At 55.9% G+C, this 19,791-nt stretch overlaps 1 protein-coding gene across 2 annotated transcripts in view; it reads left to right on the forward strand.

The window, feature by feature from the left end:
* Positions 1 to 12,188: 12,188 nt before the first annotated feature.
* The window catches only part of COL18A1 (collagen type XVIII alpha 1 chain), a 41,366-nt gene continuing 33,763 nt past the window's right edge, over positions 12,189 to 19,791 (forward strand). Inside the window, exons 1-2 of one of the 2 annotated variants that reach the window (XM_063341158.1) lie at positions 12,189 to 12,241; positions 12,744 to 12,811. In XM_063341158.1, coding sequence (XP_063197228.1) covers positions 12,231 to 12,241; positions 12,744 to 12,811 — 79 coding nt within the window. In that variant the 5' untranslated portion in view covers positions 12,189 to 12,230. Of the gene's footprint in view, positions 12,242 to 12,743; positions 12,812 to 19,791 lie in introns of those variants that run through there. The other variant, XM_063341157.1, reaches the window with a different exon arrangement.

The following is a 19,791-nucleotide window of genomic DNA, read 5'->3' on the forward strand; positions in this document are numbered from 1 at the left end:
ACCTTTGACTACCCAAGAGGATCTTTCTCCATCTGGCCTGGGTCTCAACACTGCAGAGGTGGCAGAATTTAGGAGAATGAACCTCAGGTTAGCTTCATTATCCTTTGAGCACCCTCAGTGCAAGTCTTTTCCCACCTTGCAGGATCAGAGCAGCTCTGGTCCGCGCCATGGGAACATTTATCCCCCTACTTCCCTCCCTGCATGCTCATGCTCCCTCCATGCTGCTTCATCGCCATGCCTGCCTGACTCCTGAGCATACCTCCCAGTGCCCATGGGGCAGCTGCAGGGAGTCATGTGCCAGCCCTTTGAGCCCCAGCACCCTATGAGATCAAAGCTCCTCTGACCTCCACAAGTTATCACTTGCCATGTCCATTCATGGCTGATGCATTCCTCATGAGACTGCTTTCCCCAGAGAAGGGGCAGCATGTGCCTCTTCCACACACGGATGGCAAGCCAGGATAGTGAAGCATCCCCAGCAGCAGGGCTGGAGCAGGCAGTGCTAGAAGGAGAAGGTGACGCCAGTAAGGGGAGCATAGCTCCTTGTCCATCCTTTCTGGACCCCTGTGCCAGGGCAGATGGAGGACCTCAGCCCTCATTAGGCAGGCGCCGTATCAGAGACATTATGCACAGCCTCAGGCCCTTATGTTTGTGTAGCAGAGTGGGGCGCGTGTCTTCACATTGGGATGTTGGCTCTCAGAGTACGGATTTCCCAGCTGGCCTCTCCTATCCTAGACAGCTGGCCTGAGTGACTCCCGAAGCACTGCAGGGGCCCACAGCCTCACTGCTCACCCAGCGGGTAATTGCCCTGTGGAGCCATTTTGTCCCAGGAGGTCTTGAGAAAACGCCTCACCATACTTCGAAGCTGGCAGGACCCAGCCTTGCTGCCCTGCAGCCTGTGCGGTGCTGCTGGGAGAGGTAACGGCTCCCATCCAGGTCACCCCCAAAGCCTCCTGCACCTCCTTGTGAGGCAGGAGGTGCACCCCGAGGCAGTCATTCCCAGCCCAGCTACAACAGCAGCAACCCATCTCACTGGAGTAGCAGGTTAAGCATCTCTGTTGCTGGTCACGGTCTGTTGCTGTTTGCTTCCCTGAGCTGGCTTCCAGCAAGGCAGCAAGCACCCAGGAAAAAGGGATCCCTTGCTGCAGAGGCCTGCTTTTACCCTGTAGAGCATGTGCATGACACGTGAGCAGCTGAGAGTGCATCTTGCTTGCTTTCTCCCAGAATATTTACCCCCACGCATCTGTAGAGGTTTTCATCCCTGCATTCATTGTCTGGGAGCCCAGCTAGGCTGCTGGCTGACGGCCCGTTCCTCAGCTCCCGGCTTGCTGCTGCAAAGATCGGCAGAGGGCAGGGCAATCCCACTAAAGAGTGACTGAGGGCAATTCCCAAGAGCCAGGGCATCCCACTACAGCGCCATAGATGGCGGTTGCGATGAAAAGAAGGCCAGGCTGCGCAGCGGACCTCCTCCCCGCGAAGGGTACAGCCAGCTGGGCAGGGTCCCTGCCTGAAAATAGGCTGGGTGCCAACGAAATTGTTGCTCTCGGAGGTGACAGAGATCATACTCTCAGTTTAAAACCTGCATCCTTTGGGGGACAGGAAACAAGCCCACCCTGGGTCTGAGGCAGGCAGCACAGCCCTGCTCTGGCAGCTGGTCCGGCCCGTTGCACAGGCTCCCCAGAATGAGTGCAGGAGAGCCAGTGTCTCTCGTGCTCCAGCCCTGACCTGCTTTGCAGGAACTTACTCTCTGCTGTGCTATGTGTGAGTATCAGGGTCTGTCAGCAGCCACAGCAAGAGGATGGATCAGGGCTGAGGTCCAGACAGGAGCAACAGGAGAGGGGGCTGGAGGCAATACCGGGAGCAAGGCCGCAGTGTGTACCTGAGAGCTCCATCCAGGAGATGGGGCCAGACACAAAGACCAGCTACCTGCAGCGTCTGGGGGCCATCCAGCCGATGAGCTGAACACAAGCTGTAGACCACACAAGTATGAGGTCCACACAGGAAACAGCACATGAGTTAAGCTACCTGTTACACAGTTCCAAGGTCCACCTGGACACAGAGACATCAATAAACACACCCTCCCATAGCTCAGGCCAGGACTAGGTGCTCAGGGCTGAGCTGAAGTGAGCACAGGGCCCATGGCTGGAGGATGTGTGGGTGGGGGGTCCCAGGTGAGGCTGTTCAGGGTCATTAAGACCCATTAGAGTACTCAGGGGCCCAACACTTAGAGCAACCACAAGGCATGGGTCAGCCCTATGCCTCAAGGGTTCAGCTCTGCTTGGGGCTACTCTTCAAGATGGGAGTTAATGGGAGCTGCATGGTGACAGTGGCCATCCCCTGTGTGTGGTTGTGATCAACTACCTGTAACCTGTTTCCTTGCACCTCTCTTCCAAAAGTGGAGTTGTGGATGTTTTCTGGGAGTGATCTGCTGGTTCAGGGATGGAGGAAGAGCCGGGTATCATGTTTGTAGAGGTGATTCATCAGAGCCCAGAGTAGCTCCAACACTTGGTATCTTTGCTTCTGTGAAATCCTAGGTGTATCTGCATCACAAAGCTTTGGAAAACATCAATGGGCCACCAAGGCTGACTTGCTCATTTGCTCTCCTAGGTGCTTGGCTTTCAAGGGTCCTTGTCACTCTCCTAGTGAATGCACAGAGGGGGATCACATCCCCTAGAGATGCTTCTTCACCTTCCCAGCAGACAAGCAGGAGAAAAAAGCCAACTTTCCTACTCGTGAAGTGTAGCCAGAGAAATGAAGCAGTTGAGTGTCCAGTTGTGCCACCAGAGTGATGTGCCAAAAAGCCAATTTCAGGGGCTGGGGGCCAGGCAGGGAAGGCTGCACCTTCTCCAGGGGCCTTGGGGAAGGCAGAGAAGTTGTGAACCCACAGTACAACACAGATAAGCAGCCTTCCTTCTGCAGCAAGCAGCCATGCTCATAAATAGCAGGAAGTTTCAGATATCCGGATAAGCAATTTCAACTGCAGTTGGTTTTGCCAGATGCAGGGGGTGGTTTGGTATCCATGCCTGGAGGGTGTGCTTCTTCTCCAGCTTGCCAAGTGTGTCTATCCTCTGCCTGGCCAGGGCACTCGCTGTGCTTTGCAGGGCTCTGTGCCTTGCTGGCAAAAACTCTGCAGGACGCACCGAGCAGGAGCAAGTGGAAAGCATGCCTGTGGGGGCACATCTGCAAGTGTCTCTACATGCCAGGAGGCCTGGGAATGGGCTTTTATGGGAAAGCCTAGTGTCTCGCCTGAGCACGTGAGCCCAACAGCTGGAGCTTTGAGAAGCAATTTGAGATCCCCCAGCCCCATGCAGCCTGCACATGAGAAGCCTCCTCTTGCCCACTACCCACAGCCCAGCAGTGCCAGACCCCTCTTGAGAGTAGAAAGAGGAGCACAGAAAGATGCAAACCCACAGTTGTGTCTCTGTCTGCTCCATTTTGGGGGAGCTGTGACACCTAAAGGTTTCTCTGGAAAAGACAGAGCAGGATCAGTTCTTTCCCTGATGCAGCTAAGCCAGGCATGGGAGGGGAGTGGAGAGGACCCCTTCTTCCCCAGCTCTAGCAGACAGAAGGGCAGAAGTGGAAGTGCACATCAAGTCTTCAGGGTCCAAGCTTGCACCATGTTTCTCTGCTGGGGGCTTGGTGGGGGGTGGGAATTTGGCAGCTCACCCTCTTTGGAAAGGGTCCAGCTGCCTTAGGAGAAATTCCTCACATAGCTTTGCTGTGAAGAAAGTGCTGACCTGTTCGGGGGTGTTTGCTGAGCAAGTGAAGACGAGCCAAAGGCAGCTCCTAAGTGCTGGGAGGAAATGGCCCATTTTCTCATCATTGGGGTTAGACAGCAGGTCAGGCTTTTTGGGGAAAGTGGTGCCTGGTGGCACTTTGTATGCTCTAAGTAACTCCACCAGGATGCCCCCATGCTTGCTGCCTTCACACACTGCTAGGGAGATGCTCTGACTACAGCAGAGAAGCTGATGGTGCCATGCTGTGTGGTAGGTGGGTATTGGAGGGCGAGCTGGCAGCTACATCCAGGCAGCTTGGCCAGACACTGGTGCCCAGGACCTGCCTGTGGTGCTCTCTGAAACCCTGCCAGTCCCAGGGGTGAGATGCAGAGAGCTGGAGTCTCAGGGTGGAGATGACACGTGGGTCAGAGAGGGGCATTTAGCTATGGTAGGACTTGGAGTGCCTCTTGGGATGCTAGGGAAACACGAAGGACTGAGATACTGTTCCTTCATTGTAACAGAAGCAGGCCGCTGGCACTGGTAACTGCAGTGCCAAAGAGTATTTAAACCAGAAGCAGGTGACTGGGGGAGAGCACTTGGTCTGGCCTGATGGGACTAACATGGGGAACACAGCTAATGTTCAATACGCTTCTGAAAATGCCAGCAGGAAAATAAATAGCATAACTGCAATAAATAGGGAAGGCAAATCAGATCCTCTGGAGTGCCTGGAGAACACCCAGCACATCTGGCAACAGGGCAAGGGCAAACCTACAAGTGCCCCCACACCAACACCAGATACCTAAAGCCAGATACTTAGGGATATTAGGGGAGGCTGTAATAAAGGGACACTTCAACTACCCATTTGTGGACTGAATCAAAGTGTCAAGGGACAAGATGTAAGGATAAAACCTTTGAATGCGGTACATGGTGTCATCCCCTCAGAAGCAGTCTGAGAACCACCAGGAGAAGATGCTTTTCGGGATCTGCTCTTGCAAAGCACATGGGGCTGAGCTTGGTAGGGTCTAGTCCCGCTGTGGTACCACTTGGTTTTATTTTTAGGGTAAGGAAGAACAAGCTGAATAAGTCCAGCACATGATTATTTGATGTCAAGACAAGAGACCATGTAAAAATGAGGAAATGTGTCAAAAAAGAAAAAAACAGGCCAATCCCAAACCTCTCAACAGTGTGATCCAGAAAGCCAGAAGCCTCCCAGCTGCCTGGAGGCTGCAGAAAAACACCTTATTAAGAGCCTCAGTAAAACATGGAACAAACAGCAAATAGGGCAATCCTGTACAACCCCTGCACAGCTGATAGGAAAGAGCTGGGGCCACAGGAAAAAGGTTGATGCTGAAGAACAGGTCTGACGAAAGAACAGGAAAGCTGAAAAAATGCAGCAAGTCAGATACAAATGGGGAAGCAAGAGGGCTAGGAGCAGGCTCGAGGACTGTCCTGCCAAATGTGCTCAAACCAGTGGTGAACAGCTCAGCACATCTACTGCAGGAACCAGGAGGTGAGCAGGGTGCACAGGGACTGGACAGCCACAGTGGATGGGTCTTTGCCCTGAGGGTATTTCCACCCCCACTCATCCCAGCTCATTTTTTTTCCCAGACAGGCAGAAGGGGCTCAAAAGTTGGAATAGAAATCCTGGTGGAGTCATCCTGGAGAGACAAGCTAAATGTCAGTCACTCCTGGGCAGCCCAGGGGTGGCCAGCACCAGCTGGCCAGAAAGGGATAGGGGACATTTACTGTCAGCAGGCTCATGGTCAGGTCCTAGTGCTACCCTCTGCAAGTGGCTCGAGGATCCTCGAGCATGGGGATCCTCACAGGAGCAATCCTTACTGGTGGCCAGACCCTCTCCCAGGCTGCTCAGTGCATTCCGGCATGGGGAACTGAGACAGAACCTCAGGGCATGCGGCTGCTGAGCAGCCTGGGACGGTCTGGTCCCCCGCAGAGCCAGCCAGCACAAGCTCCTCTGTGGGGAGCTGGGAATTTCCTCTTCTCAGGGAGGAAAAAACTCCTATTTTGAGTCTTGCTGGAGCAAAGGACTTTGATTCCTTTTGTTTTCTTTTTTTTTCCAACTGAGTCAAAGTTGACTGTTCCTCTCCAGGGGAGATGCTGAGTGGAATCAGGGAGAGAGGAGGTGACAGCCTCAGGGCTGCTGGGAAATTCCCCAAGGAAGCAGCACTGCCACATGGCAGGACCTTCAGTTTTTGCGGCGTTACCTCCACGCAGGGAAAATGCAGGCATGCTTCACCACCAACACAGCATCCCCAGGGCCCCGCTGTTCCCTCCTTGAGCCACCACCCGGTACTGTGACCTGTATCCTCCTGCCTGCATCCCACTCCCCATGCCTGAGCCACAGAGAGCCATGACTTAACAGCCTGTCAGCATTGTGCCTGGCAAGCCGATCGTGATGCTTACAGGGCTCTCCCCAAAATGGCAGCATTGGTTCAGACCCATTACTGTGCCAGATCTGGTGCTCTCCTGGAGACCTGGTCTTGCCTGGCCCAATTTCAAGGCTCTCCCTTGAGCAAGCACCTGTCTGTCAATACAGGAAGGAGGAGGAACATGCTCTTTTTCTCATGTTAAAAATAAAGTACTTTTCAAGAGGTCTCTCTGAAAGGGCTAGGGAAGAGAAGCAGGAATCCAGATGAGTTTGCTTGTTCTGGGCTGCTGGCCCTGGGTCACACTGAGCAGGGCAAGCGGACGTTGATTTGAACTGAACTGCACTTTCTGGGGAAAATGTGGAAGTGGGTGTGTGAGCAGAACATGCTGGGGCACCATGCCCATGGGCAAGAGGAGGGAGAGCCCAGGGAACCCATCTCAGCCAGAAGCTGGAGGCTGCGGGTGGCCCTCACCAGCTGCAGAAGGGACATGGAGGGGCTGGAGCTGGCAACCAGGGTGTCCCAGTGTGGGAGGACTCCTCCCTTGCATGAGCAATTCAGGCATCACAGCCGATCAGGGCGTTTGAGGGAAGGCTTTGGGAACTCTCCCAGCCTTGCTGGATTTGGCAGAGCTGCAGTCAGCCAAAGCTCCCAGTGAGCTCCAGCCCTGCAGAGGGATGGGGGCTTTGGGCAGGGCTCACAGTGGGAAGGGACAGAGGGGGACATGGTGTCCTCCCCTGGGTGGGCGATGGGAGCACAGGCTGGCACACAACTCCACAGGCAGTGAGAAGAGGTGCTGCTGAGGAATGCCATGAGCCTGGCCACTCTCTGTGGGCTGGTCCCCTGGTACTCTCATGGTGCTTGTAGTCATTGCATCAGGGATATTGGCAGGGTCTTCAAGGGTCTTTAGGACCTGCTTATGACTACAAATTTCTCTCCTCCATTTCTAGCTGGTCCTATCGACCTCCCCATCCTACCCTGGCAGCAAGCACCGTGGCTGGGGACAGAAACACCTGCTGGGATCTGCTCTAAGCCTCTCTCTGCTGAGCCTCAGAGAGTGCCCCCAAATCTGGTGTTGCAGGCTGCGATGACTAGCAGCTCAGCAACCAGCTTGCCCACCAGCTCTATGACTGTGTAGCCCTCCATCATCCCCCCTTTCCACCCCCTCCTCCCCTCCCAGAGCCCCTGCCGGGTGGTCTTGCCCTCTCAGGCAGCTGCTCCATCATCCCCTTCATCATTGCAGATGTTCCTCACACCAGCTCCACCAGGTCCCTCTTAAGCTATAGGGGACCAGATCTGCACCTTGTACCTGGCATATGGATGCATCAAGGTTTCACACAGCTCCAGAGCTCTACCCTTCTTATCTTCCTCTTGCTGTGTATGAGCATGACTGCGCAGTGAGAAGGGAAACAAGTGCCATTTCCCACAGCCAGCCAAGAGGCAGAGACCCAAGGGTGAGCCATCGGAATGAGGCATGCGAGAAGCATCCGCCTTGTCCCCTTTCCCATGAAATGCTTTGCGTGGTCCTTCGTCTAATGTGTGCTGAAGTATTCATTTTCCCCTGGAGTGAATGAGTCATGGAGAAGCTGGGAGGGAGGAGAGGCTGCCGGGACACCCCAGGTGCTTGTGTCTGGTGAGGAGGCTGCACAGGAGAGAGCAAACACTGCCCAGGGGTGCAGGGAGAGAGCAGGAAGGATGCACGTGGTCTGGGGGTCTGGGACTAGCTCTTTCCCTGCTGACACTGCATGGGGCTCCCCAGCCCTAGGATAGGAAGGGGGATCCCTCCTCTGGTCCCCCGCCTCGTTCCCCTAGGTGGAGGTTACTGTGCGTATCAGTGGTATCTCTGCTGAATTAGCGGCTGTGTATCTGCCAGCTCCAGAGCAAATATTCTTGCTTGCGCTTCTCTCTCGTGTGTTGCTCGGCTATTTTATTGCCGATATCCAGCTTGGGGATGGGCCAGGCCATCTCCATTACATTGCATCTCTAACAGACGAGAGCTCTCCACAGCACATGGCCCAGGGAGAGAGGCAGTGGCTCTGGGATGTGGCCATGGCTGGGGTCTCCTGCCCAGGCAGCTCTGTGTGAGGGGCTCTGGTCTCTGCGGTGGTGGGGGGACTGTGACACGCGATGTGGGGGCCTGCAGACAGGAGTCTGTTCTGTCCCTGCTGAGGTGATGGCATGGCTCACCTCCCTGCTGAGCCACAGCAATCTGCAGTGTCCCATCTTCCTTGCCTCTGTGGGAGGGATGCAGGTGAGCTCCAGATCCTAGAGGATTTCTGCTACTGGCTAGGCTCCCGGCCGCCCCCATAACACCTCCTTCTGCCCTCTGCAGCCCCTTGCTAATGCGTTTGCCAGACCTGGCTGCTGGGGCCAGGCGCAATGCTCATACGCTCCCAACCTCCCAGCACCCCATCCTGGCTTAGCTAATCGCTTGCCTATATGGGCGGGTAACGTGCTCCCCACTCGGCCCAGCTCTTGTGCTTGCCAGCTTTCCTTGTTGGGGGAATATCTGGATTTCCAATTATTCCCACTCCTTGCCTGTGTTCCTTGGGTCCTTCCCAAACGCCCACCTTCATGGCCTGTGTGTGCTTCACCTCCGGAAAGGAGGGATGCCTTTCACAGACCAAGATACTGTTGCATCATCCCTTGCCATATCCTCACTGAAGGGAGGGCATGGTTCTGTCCTTTGCAGCGGACATCCCTCCTGGATCACCTCATCCACTGCTGCCCTGGCGGGTTGAGGCCATCAGTGGACACGGGCTTCTGAGCCAGACCAATGAATGTGGCAGAGAGATGCAAAACCGGCTGGTGCTAGGGGTCCTGAGCACTCACACCCAGGGGCTGAAGCTGGGAGAAGGTAGCTTTAACACAAACAAATGGCACATCAAAGTGGCAGGACTGGCGACAGTCACCAGTTGGGGATTGTCACAGTTAGGATAGCCCTGCCTGACGGTGGTTTTCTGCTCCCTCCCTTGCTGCAGCCTTTGTTTTTCTGCACAGACACTTGCCAAATATTGTCCTTTGCCTTCTTGTCCCTTATTGCCCCCTTGGCCCCTGTCCTATGGCTCCTGCTGCTCCCCAGCCTCCTCACTAAGCCCCCTGTGGAAAAGCATGGTGGCAGAAGGACTAAGCCCCCTGCCCGCATCCCACCTACAAGTCCCAGGAGCATTGCAAGGCAACCGTGCATAAGCAACTGTTTTTCAGCAGTGGCAACAGTTCATGGTGTCTGCTGGTACCCCCACTGCTCCCACAGCACATGGGTCACATCTCCTCAGGCCACCCAGCATCCTGGAGACACACTGCCCTTCACAGAACATGGACAGCCATCACGGCGAAGCCACTTTGGGAGGGGGATGTAGATGCAGGCCATGCGTTCCAGCCCTGGAGCCACTGACAGAGATGTGCCTGGGCCACAAGGCCAGCATTTCCAACCCCTCCCCTCTGCCCAAAGGAGGGAAAAACAGGCCAGTCATCCTGTAGGATTGCCAGGATGACCTTTTTTTGGCCTCTGCACTGTCCCAGCTGCTGAGCTGCCAGGGGCTGTGTGCTGGGAGTTGGGGCAGCCCCTCTGTCCCCACACTGAGGTGCCCCTGCCCAGGGCCACTCGGCAGCATGGGACAAGCAGCCACAGGATGCAGCCGGAAGGGAGCGGGTGGGAGCCAGACACAGGGGTGGAGGACAGCGGGACCCTGGAGGAGCCGTGCAGAGATGAAAAATGCCAAAGCTTTGCTGGAACTTGAAGCCTGGGGGGCAGGAGGGCCTTTTTTGGCTGGGCTTTGGGAAGTCATGGCTGTGAGCGGCTGAGCCACCATCAGAGCACTGCTGGTTTCCATTTGGTCGGTTTTCGAAAGAGCTGCCTCCCCGGCAGCATGTCCCCCCCGCGGTGGGCAGTGTCTGTTTGCTTGGGAAAAGATGATCCTCATTAGCTGTCCTTCGTGGCTCTCGAACTTTAAAGCACAGCGGGAAGAAATTTTACGATGGGAAATTGCCCTGGTGTCAGCCAGGCACTTTGCACGGAGGTCTGCTGGAGGGAGACGGCTCTGCAGTGGTGGGGCGGCACTGGGGTAGAGACCTGCTGGCAGGCACAGGAAAGGCAGGAGCATGGGCAAAGGGTGATGTGCTATGTCTCTCCCAGGCAATCAAGCCCAGCAGGAGCTGGGGGAGCATGGCCAGGCCAGGTGGAGCCCAGAGGTGCAGAGAGGAGGAAGTCAGGGCTGTAAAGCAGCTCCATGTTCACCTGCGCCTTGGCACTCACAGCGCCCAGTGGTAACATCTCTGCTCTCAGTGAAGCACCAGCTGTGTCAGTGTGTGGGAAGGTCTGGGCAGGCAGTCAGGGGAGCTCCGACCAGGTTTGCACCTCCTGGCCTGTGTGGCACAGATAAAAGTAGGAAGGGCCAGCACCATGTTTCCCTGCTGAGCTAAAGCAATGCCCTGAGCAGGCGGCCAGAGCTGCCCATGGCTTCTCCCACCCTTTGGGAGCATTTACCCACCCGCTCTCATCAAGCCCATTAAAAGTCAGCTTGCTTTGAAGTTACCGCCACTATCAGGGAGGATCATTTTCTGTTTTCAAGGAGATTTTTCCAAGCACTGTCCTTGCCCCAGGACTCTCCTCACACTTGCTACACGGTCTCCAGGCCCAGTGCTGTTGTGACTCCTCCTGCAGCCCGTCCACCCCTCTGAAAACCCTGCACGAAATGGCAGCCCGGTGACTCAGGGCTGCCACGTGTTGTCTTTTGTGCAGCTCAGGTACTCCGGCAACACACATCAGCGTCTACCTGGAGGAAAGGAATCCAGCTGCGAGAGAAGAAAGGGGCGGTAAATCAGTCAGCATCCAGCTGGGAAAGTGTAAATTTAACAGTCGTGACTGCATGAAATCATTCTGCACCCAAACAAAAGGCAGCTTTGGTGTCTATTCATTGCCCCCAGACTGGGGTCGTGCCGAGGGGATGCCTGCCTTTGGCTCCTTGGTGCAAGGCGCGGTTAAAAGATTTATAGCTAAAAGACGGATAGTGATAGCGTGCACCTCTGCAAGCATGCAGCCGAGCAGCTGGATGTCATGGTTTATTCTGCTAGATCCAAACTGTGGCTTAGACTAAACACTGACTCTGCCATCAGTGAATCACTTCTAGATCCCCTGGAAGTTTCCAGGGCTTGGATTTCAGAAGCTTGCTGCCGCAGGGCACTAAAATGCTGCAGAAGACAAAGCAAGGTGTGGCAGGTTTTGTGGGGATTATCCTGCCCTCCACTGGGCTGGGGCTGGAGGGAGATGAAAGCTGGGGTAAGGGGCGGAGGGGGCTGGGGCTGGAGGGAGATGAAAGCTGGGGTGAGGGGGGGAGGTGAAAGTGGGCAGCAGTGCCAGCTGCACAGGAGAGGTGAGGTGAGGTGTGCTGGTGCCCGGGATCTGGCACTCCAGCCCCCTGGCAAGGGCTGTCCTGGGAGCGTGCCCAGGGTCCCCAAGGCCCTTCATCCTGCCAGGCTGGGCCAGGTTCATTGCACGAACAGCCAGAGTGGCAAGGGAGGCTTGTGGGGTTCCCAAGCCCCCCACATGCAGCTGGGGAGAGCAAGGGGCCTCTGGGGTAGAGAAGGGCCCAGGAGAGGAGGACATGGGGTGCCCGGATGGAAGCACCCTTCCCTGCTTGGTGCACCCAGGGCTTGGACAGGGGTGAGGAGAGGGAATAAGCTCAGCTCACTGATTCACTCCCTGCCTCAAGACCAGGCCTGGCCTGTGAGTCAAAACCCATGCGCTTGGTGGAGCAGGCGATGCCAGGGCAGGTGCGGGCTGCCAGTGCCCCTTGGGGGTGAGGGTGCTCCCCAGCACCCCAGGGAGAAGATGCTTCTCGGAGAGAGGATGCTCCTTGGGGAACCGCGCTGTGCCCTCCGCACACCGGGGGCTGGCGCAGGGCCCGTACACCCCGGGGTTGTCCCCGATCCCCTCCCGGCTGCAGGAGTCCAGAGGCGGTGCAAGCCCCGGGACCTGGGGCTGGGGGCGGGCTGAGCTGCGGCCCCGGCGCGCCCGCTCTGCCGCCAGCCTGGGGCGGGCCGCCCCTCCCCTCCCCGTCCCTCCCCTCCCCTCCCCGCCTCCCAGGCCGTGCCGAGCCGAGCCGAGCCGCACTGCCGGCATCGAGAGGGCACCATGAGCCCAGGGTGAGCCGCGGGGCCGGGGGGTTGCGGGCGCCAGGGCTGGGGCGCACCGGGGCACCGGTAGCACGAGGGCCCCGGAGCAGCGGGGGCTGGCGTGCACCGGGACCCCGTAGCCGCCAGGGCTTGCCGGGCACCGATACCGCGGGAGCACTGACGCCGCCAGAGCTGGGGGGCAGCGGTGTACTGTGCGGGGGGGGACTCCGGGGGCAGGGGTACCGTGGGGACACTGAAGCTGGCCGGGCTAGGGCGCACCGCTGTGCCGTGGAAACCCCAGAGGCACCGGCACTGGTACCGCGGGGACCCCGGAGCCAACGGGTTTGGGGTTCACCGAGACTCCGGTGCAACGGTGTCGCTGAAGCTGGGGAGCCCCGGTATACGGTGGGGACCCCCGAGCTGCCCGGGCGCCCTGGGGCCACACTGGCCCGGCCGGAGGCTGCCGACCGGGGGACACGACACGCCGGAGCCGGCGGGAGGGTGGGTAACCTCTTGCTCTCTCTTCCCGCAGGTGTCCCCCGCGGCGGCTGCTGCTTGGGCTCTTTGTCCTGCTGGTCCCCACCGCTTCCCAGGAGCCGGGTAACGTGCGTGGGATGCTAAGGGGGGGTGGGGGGTGTCCCTGCCGCCGTGCCTGGGGTCCTGCACCCCCTCCCTGTCCTGAAGGCCCTTGTCCCCTGGGATGCAATGTGGATGCAGTCCTGCTCCCCAGCAGGCAAGGAGTTGTGCCTTCCCTCACGCCAAATGCTGCGCCCAGTCCGTGTTCCCCAAAGAGAAGGGTGATGGGGGGATTTTCCCCCCATGCACCCTTTCAATGGCTATGTCCTTTGTGGCTGCTGAGGGTGGCAGGGTTGGGGTCGTATGGGCCCCATCTCGTCAACAGGGCACTGGGGGAGGATGCTGGGGGAGCACTGTGCTGGGCAATCCTTGAGAGAGATACCTGGCTGCAGTGCGCTTGGTGGCTTTACTGGGATGAGAGTGGTTTGTCTGGATTGCTCTGATTGTGAGACAGACAGGATGGCGTTATCCCAAAGTGGCCGTGCTCCATGTGTTAGCGGTTTCTGCCATGCCTGCAGAAGTCCTCCCAGTGCCTGCGCATCCTTGGAAGCATTTTGAGCAGTAGGAAGCCTCGAGCATGTGCCCCAGGGATACAACACCTCCCACGCCACTCACTGGCTTTCCCCTGCCTTCGGATTTCTGTGAAACAATCCACTCCTCTGGCTCTCAAGCAGCTTGTGCCCCAGGAGAGGGGAATTTGGTGCTGACTCAGCTTTCCAGCGCTTCTTTCCCCATGGGGCACGTGAGCCAGTTCTCCCACTGCCTGAGTGCACTAGCTGCCTGTTTTCCTGGTGAACTTTACCTCCCCGCCGGGGAAGCTTCCTCCTGGCTGCCAGGCCAGTTGAAAGCCCTCCTCCCCCTGGTTTTTGGATGTGTGCCCGGTGTGAGGCAGCAGAGAGAGCCGTGGCTGACACAGGGAGCCCCCAACCCTGCTTGCAGCCCAGGAACCCTGTTTGCCAAAGCAGCTGAGCTGCAAGTGGTGATCCAAAACCGGATGAGGGTGACTGTTCTCCAGGGTGATGTTCTGGTTGTCTTCTGCTTGCGCTGAGTGTTGTCAGCTCGCCAGCGTGTTATAAGGTGTGGCTCATGCCCCTCCATCCTCCTAGGCTGGGCAAGACGTATTGGTAAGTGGCTGCCCCACGTACAAGTGAGCTGGGAGTCAGACAGGTGCTGGGCTGTGAAATCGGTGGATTATTTACTGGAGCAAGGCTTCATGTCATCTAGGAACAGCTCGGGTTCAGCTGTGCAAAGGCTGGGTCATGTCGTGGAGGGGAAGAGAGCGGTCTGGGCAGTGGGGCTGCCCAGCACTCCCAGAGCATGTCTGGGAACACTTGGAGAAGCTCTCAAAGTGCCCCAGGCTGGGTTTGTGACGCCACTTTCTGTGGCGTGGGTGCCTCCCCAGGGACCTTGGGAACAAAGTTCCCCTTGGAGGTTTTCAGAGATGGGAACGTCATTCCTATGTGAAATCCTGAATTGACTATTTTAGGTCCCTGGAGACTGTCCAGCACAGCCGAACTGAGCTGGAGGGCCAGGAGCTGGTTTAACAGTGGTTATTCAGAGCTATTCGTGCCCTTCCCACCCCCCTCTCCACTGGCATCTCAGCTCCCGGAATGGCATTGGGCGCACAGGGCTGGCTGGGACCCTTTGTCGAGCTGAAGCTGGATCCTCTCCACCTTTGAGTAGCCATGCCAGGTAACCCAAGGAGGTTTCACGTGACACACATAGGGGTTAAATGTTGGGGGAGCACCGCCGGCGCTGGTCACCTGTGGCAGGGAGGTGCCCGTTTCACCCAGCCGACTTGGCTGTCTCCCAAAGGCAGGCTGTGAATCGGGTTTTAAAAGAATTTGCAGGAGGGTTGGTGTGGCTTTTTTTTCTTTCTTTTTTTCTTTTTTTTTTTTTCCCCCCCCCTTCCCTTGGTTCAATGTCCAAGGACTGCAGGGCCTGTTCTGCCAGCGCTGCTTTGTGATGGCTCCTGGGGAATGTTTGCTCTGAAGGCTGTCCTGGCATGGAGATAACCTTTCTGTTTATCTGCCTGCCTTAAAAATTTGGGGGCTTAGCTGACTGGAGCTGGTCTTACCTCTTATCCTCCAGATCTCTGGGATTCCTCAGCAAGGGCATGTGGCTGTACAGGGAAAGGGAATGAGGGTGCTGCTGTGGGACTGGTTTTGAGAGTGTGGGGGAACTGGGGCACATGTGGGTATATGGGTGTCCCCTATGCACAGGGCAGCAGCCCAGGCTGTGCTGAACGCTGGGGAAATCCCCACTCCCAGGAGGGTGGACAACCTTGGGACAGGTCACTGGAGATGGGAGATGCCCACCACTAGGGGTTTACAAAGCTGGCCAGGGTTGCCCCAATCTGATGGTGGAGACAGCCTGACTTCATTCATCTTCTCTCATGCTGAGTTTCTCTGCCTCAGTTTGGGGCTGGGATGGGCTGGTACATCAAGGTCTTGGCTGGTGATGATGAGGAGGATGCAGGCAGCACCTGGGAAGCCAAGCAACCTCCTTCTGCTGTTAAATATAGCAGGTGCCAGAGCTGCTTGCTGCTGGTGTAGAGGCTTGTGCTTGATTTTATTTCCATCTTCAATGGCTTGTCGGTCTCAATGGCTGGGATTCCTTGCAAGCACGTGCCTTTAAAGATGAAACAGGTGCCGTGCAAAGCGATTTACAGCCTGTGACATAACTGCTTTGGCATCAGTGCCTGGGGATTTTTGACAGGTGGATCAGAGCTTTTGCAAATATTATTTTAAGAATTTCTCCTAAAGACTAGGAGAAGGGCTGTGGAGAACTGGCCCTGGGATGGGCTGGAGCAACTGAGGAGGATGCTGTGCTTGGGAGGCCCTGCGGGCTCTTCATCTCCTTATCAACTGGCAGGACTTCTGTTTGCAAAACCTTATCTGGGCTGCTGCTCTCTCCTGTGGGAGCTGGTGGGGAGGGAGAGTTGCCCCGGGCTGCTGGCAGCTGGAAGAGGCCAAGCCTGTGGATATCTCTCTGCAGCACTGCTGGATGCTCCCAGGGCTCCTGGTTCATCTTCTGGCAGATGGATCCTATCCCATCCCAAGGAGGAGGCAGCAGAGATGAAGTGGCCCCACTCAGATGGCACTTTGGGGTTGGAAACTCAGTTTAATAAAAGACTGAGTAGTCCTGCGTGGCAGGCGGGATTTTTCTTCACTTCCCTTGATGCAAGTAACCTTTTCAAGCCCTGCTCCTAATTTTCTCAGTGGTTTTGCAGCTCCATGCTTGGATTCAGTCTGTTCCCAGCATCCTTCGCCCAGAGCTCCAACGTGATTTTGAGTTTCCATGCGGGGAAAAGGAGCTCAGCCCATGTCTCCCCTGGCCCGAGGCAGCCGTGGGTGCCTGGGAGCTCCTCACTGGTGTGCATCTCCAGGAAGAGAGAGCGCCGAGCTCATTTTCCCTGTGGCACCTGGATGATCCCTGACACATACTACCAGATCCTGGAGAACTGGGGTTTCTGCTCTGAATAGCAGCCTCTTTGTGACACCGCTTCTTATTTATTTTGGCCTGCATCTGGAATAACCTCTTCTTACAGTGTTTATGTCAATACGATTTGGGTGCTGTTAAATAGCAAACCTGAGCACGTGGATAAGACAGAGAAACACATTTTGTAATCCCATTTCAAGCTTTATTGCATGGTTTAAAAAAAATACCCAAGCAGATAACTGTTCTGCTGGGAAACAGTTTTTTCTCTAGTTGGAGGGTGTCACCACTTCTTTTTTAGGAGGCAGGAGTGTGTGGAGCAGGGACCGAGCATGGAGGGTGAGGACTGATCTGAAGCTGCATCCTCCCATGAGTGTGGAGCCTGCAGAGGATGCTGACGACCTGGGCACATGGGCGACATGGCCGCCATTGTTTGCAAATCGGTCTCCTGGGCAGCCCGAGGGTTGTCTGGAGGAGCTGTGGTCTGTCCTCAGCCCTTCAGGATGGGAGGGCTGTTCTCACCCCAGGTTGTGCCATGGGATGCCACTGTTGCATCCACCGGCACATCTGGGGCTTGTGGCAGTGGCTCTGGGAGGAAGCTCCCAGGCACATGCAGCAACCTGCTTTTCTACGCAAAACCAAGGCGAGTCACCCCCGTGTGTCTGAAATCTTACTAATTTGTCCACTCTTGCTTTATCATAGAATAACAAAATGGTTTGGGTTGGAAGGGACCTCTGAAGATCACCTTGTTCAACCCCCCCTGCCATGGGCGGGGACATCTTGCACTAGATCAGGTTGCTCAAAGTCCCGTCCAACCTGATCATGAACACTTTCAGTGATGGGGCATCCACAGCTTCTCTAGGCAACCTGTTCCCGTGTCTCGCCACCCTTACCATAAAAAAATTTTTTTTCATTATGTCCAGTTTAAACCTACCATCTTTGTTTAAAACCATTGCCCCATGTACCACAGGCCTTGCTAAAAGGTCTTTCTTATAAGCTCCCTTTATGTGTTGAAAGGCCACAATAAGGTCTCCCTAGAGCCTTCTCTTCTCCAGGCTGAACAACCCTAACTCTCTCAGCCTTTCCTCACAGGAGAGGTGTTCCAGTTCTTGAATCATTTTTGTGGCCCTCCTTTGGACCCGCTCCAACAGGTCCATGTCCTTCTTGTGCTGAGGAGTACGGTGCTCCAGGTGGGGTCTCACAAGAGCAGAGTAGAGGGGGAGAATGACCTCCCTTGTCCTGCAGGCCATGCTTTCTACCTGCTCCCGCTCTGTTTTGTGGTCTTGGTTTATGTTACTCAGCCATGGACATACCCCCTTCCTTCTGAGCGCTGCCTGGAGAATGGAGATCTGGAGTTCCCATTGACCAGCCACCTGGGAAGCCCTGTGGTCCATGCTGGTGTACAATTCAACAGGGTATCCTTCCTTGGAGTCCTCATGTTTCTCACCTGGGATCCCTCCCAGTGCCTTGGGCCTCACTGGTCTCCTGTGGCTGTGATAGACAGGCATCCACCATAACCAGCTCAGTAGGGCCCAAGCAACCCTCCAGTTCCACAAGGTCCCTGTTTAGCCAGGAAAGTTGTACCAGGGAGGTGGGATCAAGGAGAGGTACTTGCCCTGTGTCTGGAGAGCAGAGGGAGAAGATCCTCCGTCCACAGGCAACCGTCCCATGTTTTTCTAGCTAATGATTCCCTGTCTCAGGACATGCTCTGAGCTTGGGGCTGCTTTGCAGAGGGTGATGTCTCTGAGAGCATGCATGGAGAGAGGGAGCTGGAGAAGAAGGAGGAGGCTTGGAGCCATGTGAACTGCTCAGGTGGGGCTGGCAAGGGCTGCTGCACAGCTTTGCTGGTGAGGGTTTGCCTGCATCTTGCGGCTTTTGCTGTTGTCAGATGTGCGTGGTGCTGGCTTCTCTGGTCTGCAGCAACTGTTAGGGATGATGGTCTAAGCCCTGAAATAACAATCCCAGTGAGTGCACTCTGTCTCATCCAAACTCTGATAGTTTACCAAGAAAAGAATTAATTCTGGCATTTCAGTAGAGAGTTCAAAGTGCTGAAGGAGACGTCTGGGATTAAGTATCGGATGTATATCAGCAGCCCAGAGGTATGGGATTAATAAAGCATTTTAACGATCCTCTAGCGTATCTGATGACATTTGAGAAAGCGTTGGCGATTAATCCTTTCCAAGAGCATCCTGTGCATCTCTGGCTGTGTATGCAGCCTGGAGGCAGCATCTTCTGTGACTGATGGGAGGACCAGTGCTGGGCTCCACCTCACCCCATCACTCCATCTTTTCTGTGCCATCAGTGGGGTGCTCTCACTGGCTGTCCTGTCCTCCAGCCACATTCCTCATACCTTCAGTACCAATGTGTGTGGAGCAGCAGTGCTGCTGCCCTCTGGGAAGATGTGCCGTGTCTTGCTGAGAGCAGGTGCTCAGAGGAGACACTGATGGGTGGGAGGTGGTGGAGAAGAAACCTGCAACAGTGTTGGCTAATGCTACATTGCCTTGGATATCGGGGAGTGGGAGAAAGTCCCTGACTTTGTGTATGGAGGAAAGTATGTGGTAGCAGCACATGTGTGGCTTTTGGCTTTTAATGTGGGATTTGATTAGCGTAGAGAGCTTTTTGCCAAAGATATAATTGAAGCAAGGAGCTGAACGGGATTAGAAAACGGTTTGGACATGTGTACAGCTAATGGGGGCTTCCAGCGTTGCCTTAATGTGGATTTGGAGCCACTGGGAGAAACATGAGAGTGGAGACTGCGGGCATGGGGAGAGCTGCAGAGGGCTTGAGGGCAAAAATGGGTCATGTTGGGTGAGAGTGGAGAGGGAAGGATGCAGTGGGGGAAAAAACAACAGAACCTGTGAAACTTGTGGCTAGTACACTCTGTTTGTCCAGATTTGGGTTAATGCAGAGTTGCTTAGATGCTTGTGAGGCTCTCTTCTGGGTTTGGAAAGCTTGGCTCTGCTATTAACAAGTGAGAAGCCTTCATTAAAGAGAAAGCCATTGGGTATCTTGTTGCAATGTTGCAGCCTGATGTCCTGCATCCCTCCCTGTCACCAGGAGCAGGGTTGCCTGTGGGGTGAGTGGCGGCTCTGCAGAACAGCTGATGGGTTGCCTCAGCAGTGCTGGGCACGTTTGCCAGCTCTGCCCATGTAAATGCACATCTTTCAGCGTGTTCTCTGTTTCTCAGCTCAATTTCCTTCCCCACTGGCATGGTGGGCTAAAAAACCTCCATGGCCTTGAGGCATGAGAACAGTTAATAACCCCTTTGGGCGTGAAGGGATGGTTCCTGCAAGCCAAAGGTGGAGTGGCTATGGCCTCCCAGCAAGTGCTGGGAGCTAGGAGGGAGCAGGAACCTCCCTGCCCCAGGGCTGTGGGATGGGGCTGCTTTGGGGTCAAGGCTCTGGAGACTTACTGTCCTCCCGGCTCTGACCGGCATGCTGTTTGGCAGGAGCATCCTCAGCGCTGGGGGCTTTTTCAGCGAGCAACATCTGGTCCGGAACATCCCGTGTCTGCTCGTTTTCAGTTTAAAAGGTTGCTTTTGTGGAATTTTTATTGCTTTTTTTGGC

The sequence above is a fragment of the Chroicocephalus ridibundus genome, chromosome 7 (assembly GCF_963924245.1).
Source record: "Chroicocephalus ridibundus chromosome 7, bChrRid1.1, whole genome shotgun sequence".
NCBI classification, from domain to species: domain Eukaryota; kingdom Metazoa; phylum Chordata; class Aves; order Charadriiformes; family Laridae; genus Chroicocephalus; species Chroicocephalus ridibundus.